Source organism: Malaclemys terrapin, chromosome 2, assembly GCF_027887155.1.
Source record: "Malaclemys terrapin pileata isolate rMalTer1 chromosome 2, rMalTer1.hap1, whole genome shotgun sequence".
NCBI lineage: Eukaryota > Metazoa > Chordata > Testudines > Emydidae > Malaclemys > Malaclemys terrapin.
The window spans coordinates 267,637,234-267,641,311 of NC_071506.1; the positions used below are offsets into that span (position 1 = coordinate 267,637,234).

Consider the following 4,078-nt stretch of genomic DNA (forward strand, 5'->3'; position numbering starts at 1 on the left):
ACCAACATCAACGCGGGCTGGGCGGGAAGGGTTCATGACGCTCGCGTCTTCAGGAACACTACTCTGTTTAAAGGGCTGCAGCAAGGGACTTACTTTCTGGACCAGAAAATAACCGTTGGGGATGTTGAAATGCCCATAGTTATTCTTGGGGACCCAGCCTACCCCTTAATGCCATGGCTTATGAAGCCATACACAGGCAGCCTGGACAGGAGTCAGGAGCTGTTTAACTACAGGCTAAGCAAGTGCAGAATGGTGGTAGAATGTGCATTTGGCCGTTTAAAAGGTCGCTGGAGATCATTATTGACTCGCTCTGACCTCAGCCAAAGAAATCTCCCCATTGTTATTTCTGCTTGCTGTGTGCTCCACAATCTCTGTGAAAGTAAGGGGGAGACCTTTATGGCGGGGTGGGAGGCTGAGGCAAATCGCCTGGCTGCTGATTACGCGCAGCCAGACACCAGGGCGATTAGAAGATCACACCATGAAGCGCTGTGCATCAGAGAAGCTTTAAAAACCAGTTTCATGGCTGGCCAGGCTACCGTGTGAAATATCTGTTTGTTTCTCCTTCATGAAAACCCTCCCCCTTTACTGACTGATTTTCTGTAAGGAACCCACCCTGCCCCTTCCCCCAGCTTTCTTTCAAACCAAATAAAGTCACTATCATTTAAAAATCATTTATTCTTTATTAGTAGATTAGAAAAAGAAGGAGGGAACCCGGGTGGTATTTGGGAGGAGGATTGCTGGGAAGGAAAAAGCCACAAAGAAAAGGTTAAAAAAATGACAGCCTTTTGCTTGGGCTGTCTACTGGGGTGGAATGGGAAGGTGTACGGAGCCTCCCCCCCCGCGTTCTTACACGTCTGGGTGAGGAGGATACGGAACATGGGGAGGGGGGAGGGTGGAACAGGGGCTGAAGCGGCAGTCTGTTTTCCAGCAGCCGTTCCTGAACCTCCACCAGACGCCGGAGCAGCCCCAGCGTTGCATCCTTCATCCTCTGGTCTTCCTGCCGCCACCTCTCATCTCGAGCGTCCCTCCTCTCCTCACGTTGGTCCCTCCTCTCCTCACGTTCACTGACTTCTTTCCTATACTTTGAAACTGTTTCCTTCCACTCATTCACATGAGCTCTGTCACTGCGGCTGGATTCCATAATTTCCGAAAACATGTCCTCTCGCGTTCTCTTCTTACGACGCCTTATCTGTGATAACCTTCGGGATGGAGGAGGGAGGCTTGAGGAATTTGCAGCTGGTGTAGGGAGGGGAAAAAAGAGAGAATTGTTTTAAAAGCTACATTTTGCAGAACAATGCTTATACTCTTTCACGGTGACCAACACTGTTCACATTACATAGCACATGTGATTTCTGTGCAAGGTCGCATTTTGCCTCTTAATGCTGAGTGCCTGTGGCTTTGCTGCTAGAGATCACAGGTCTGGGCAACAGAATTCGGCTTGCATGCGGCCATGGTAAGCCATTGTTTTACAGCTTCTGCACCCTCCTTTCCCACATACCAAGCATAGCCTGTAGAGTGCTGCAGAAGCCTGGCCAATCTCAGCCAGTTGTGGGGGGGGGGCAGTGTGGGGGGGCTTGTCTGGGCCCCTTCAGGCAAGTAGAGTGCTGCGGTTTTTCTGTTAACATTCAGCAGCACCAGAAAACAAACTAACCACCCCCCCCCCTCTCGCCATGAATTCTCTGGGATGATCGCTGTACCCCTCCCCCCCACCGCGTGGCTGGTATCAGGGAAGATCCCTGCAGGCACCAAACTAACCACCCCCCCGCCGCCGCCCCCCTCCCGCCATGAATTCTCTGGGATGATCACGGTACCCCTCCCCCCACCGCGTGGCTGGTAACAGGGAAGATCCCTGCTAGCCAAACGCGAAAAACTCAGGGCCAATTTCCCATCTGCGCTTGGCTAACTGCAGGGAAGGATTTATTTTCCGCCACAGGCAAACATCCCAGTAGGAACGGCCACCTCTGTCCCCTTAATTAAGTTCCCGTATTTCAACCAGGTTACCAGGAGTGATATCACTCTCCTGAGGATTACACAACAAGATAAAGAACGGATGTTGCTTGAATGCCAGCAAACACCGGGACCATACGCTGCCAGGCTTTGTCAGGCAATGATACCAGATTACTTGCTGCAAGCATGGCGTGGTCAAGTGTCCTACCATGGAGGAGGGAATAAAGATGCACTGCCCAGAAACCTTCTGGCAAGGCTTTCGGAGTACCTCCAGGAGAGCTTCATGGAGATGTCCCTGGAGGATTTCCGCTCCATCCCCATACACGTTAACAGACTTTTCCAGTAGCTACAGACTTTTCCAGTAGCTGAACTGACCGCGAATGCAAAGTCAGGCAAAGTAATCATTAAAAACCGTTTGCTTTTAAAACAAGTTTTATATTTTAAAAGGTAAACTCACCTGAGGTCCCTTCCATGGGGTCAGAGTCTTGGGTACTGGCTTGGGAGGCTTGGGAGGGTACTTCAGTCAGGGTGATAAAAAGATCCTGGCTGTTGGGGAGAATGGAGTGCTGTGTGCTCTCTGCAAGCTCATCCTCCTCCTCCTCCTCCTCCTCCTCTACCCCATCGGCAGAATCCTCAGGCGTCGCTGATGAGACTATCCCCGACCCAGAATCCACGAACACAGGTGGGGTAGTGGTGGCAGCCCCCCCTAGAATTGCATGCAGCTCGGCGTAGAAGCGGCATGTCCGCGGCTCTGACCCGGAGCGACCGTTTGCCTCCTTTGTTTTTTGATAGGCTTGTCTGAGCTCCTTGACTTTCACGCGGCACTGATCTGAGTCCCTATTGTGGCCTCTCTCCATCATGCCCTTGGAGATTTTTTCAAAAGTTTTTGCATTTCGTCTTTTAGAACGAAGTTCTGCAAGCACTGAATCCTCTCCCCATACAGCGATCAGATCCAGTACCTCCCTCACGGTCCATGCTGGTGCTCTTTTTCGATTATCAGCCTGCATGGTTACCTGTGCTGATGAGCTATCTGTGGTCACCTGTGCTCTCCACGCTGGGCAAACAGGAAATGGAATTCAAATGTTCGCGGGGCTTTTCCTGTCTACCTGGCCAGTGCATCCGAGTTTAGATTGCTGTCCAGAGCGGTCACAATGATGCACTGTGGGATAGCTCCCGGAGGCCAATACCATCGAATTGCGGCCACACTAACCCTAATTCGAATTGCTAAAATCGATTTTGGCACTACTCCGCTCGTCGGGGTGGAGTACAGAAATCGATTTAAAGGGCCCTTTACATCGAAATAAATAGCGTCGTTGTGTGGACGGTTGCAGGGTTAATTCGAATTAAAGCTGATAAATCCGAATTAAAGTCGTAGTGTAGACCAGGCCTGGGTTAGAGGAGGAGCAGCGTTTCATGGATAGTTTAGAACCCCAGGGACTTGCTTTCAAGTGGTGTAGCTAAGTGCTTGCCTTTGAGGTTTTGTTCATTTCCTGGAACAGCTTTTGAGTTTTTTATTTAACTGTTTAGAGACTGACAGAAGGTTATGGCATGGACTGCCCTGCTCCAAGCAGGTAGCCACAACTTAGAGACTGGCAGGGGGTGCTATATGTAAGAGGGCTGTTGGCCCCTTACTGGTTGTCTCTCCCAATACCAGGAGAAGGGGGAAGGTCCAAAGAGGAGTCACAATTCTGAGACTGAAAGGTCCTAGGTCTAATGGGGAGAAGGCAATACTCCAAGTCAGCTGGATTGACAGGGATGGCAGGCCAATCAGGGAGTCGAGCCCAAGAGCCTATCCTCTGTGTGACCTGGAGCAGAGTAGACCAGAGTCCAGGGGAGTGCAGCAGGCCAGAGCTAATCTGGGGAGAGAGCAGCAGGCTAGAATCAGAGGGGCCAGAAAAGCAGCCCAAAGGCAGAGTTGAGCTGGGGGCAGAGCAGGAGCCGGGAGCAGGAACAGTGGAGATCAGCCATGCTGGCAATAAGCAAGGGCTGAGCTGCAGTGGGTAGCTGTGAGGCTAGATCCGGGATAGCAGAAGGCTGGCCAAGCCATAAGTAATACTGGAGCTGAGAGTGGAGAGCGAGGAGGGGGCCCTGGGAAGAACGAGGAGGGGACCCTGAGCACAGAGAGACCTTA

General features: G+C 51.5%; 1 protein-coding gene across 1 annotated transcript; it reads right to left on the minus strand.

The window, feature by feature from the left end:
- Positions 1 to 633: 633 nt before the first annotated feature.
- LOC128831011 (unique GC organizer UGO-like) lies at positions 634 to 2,713 on the minus strand. The gene is made up of 2 exons (XM_054017034.1): positions 2,405 to 2,713; positions 634 to 1,236 (listed from the first exon to the last, which is right to left on the minus strand). The coding sequence occupies exons 1-2, from the start codon at positions 2,418 to 2,420 to the stop codon at positions 767 to 769; spliced, it is 486 nt and encodes a 161-aa protein (XP_053873009.1). The 5' UTR covers positions 2,421 to 2,713; the 3' UTR covers positions 634 to 766.
- Between the last annotated feature and the right edge of the window lie 1,365 nt (positions 2,714 to 4,078).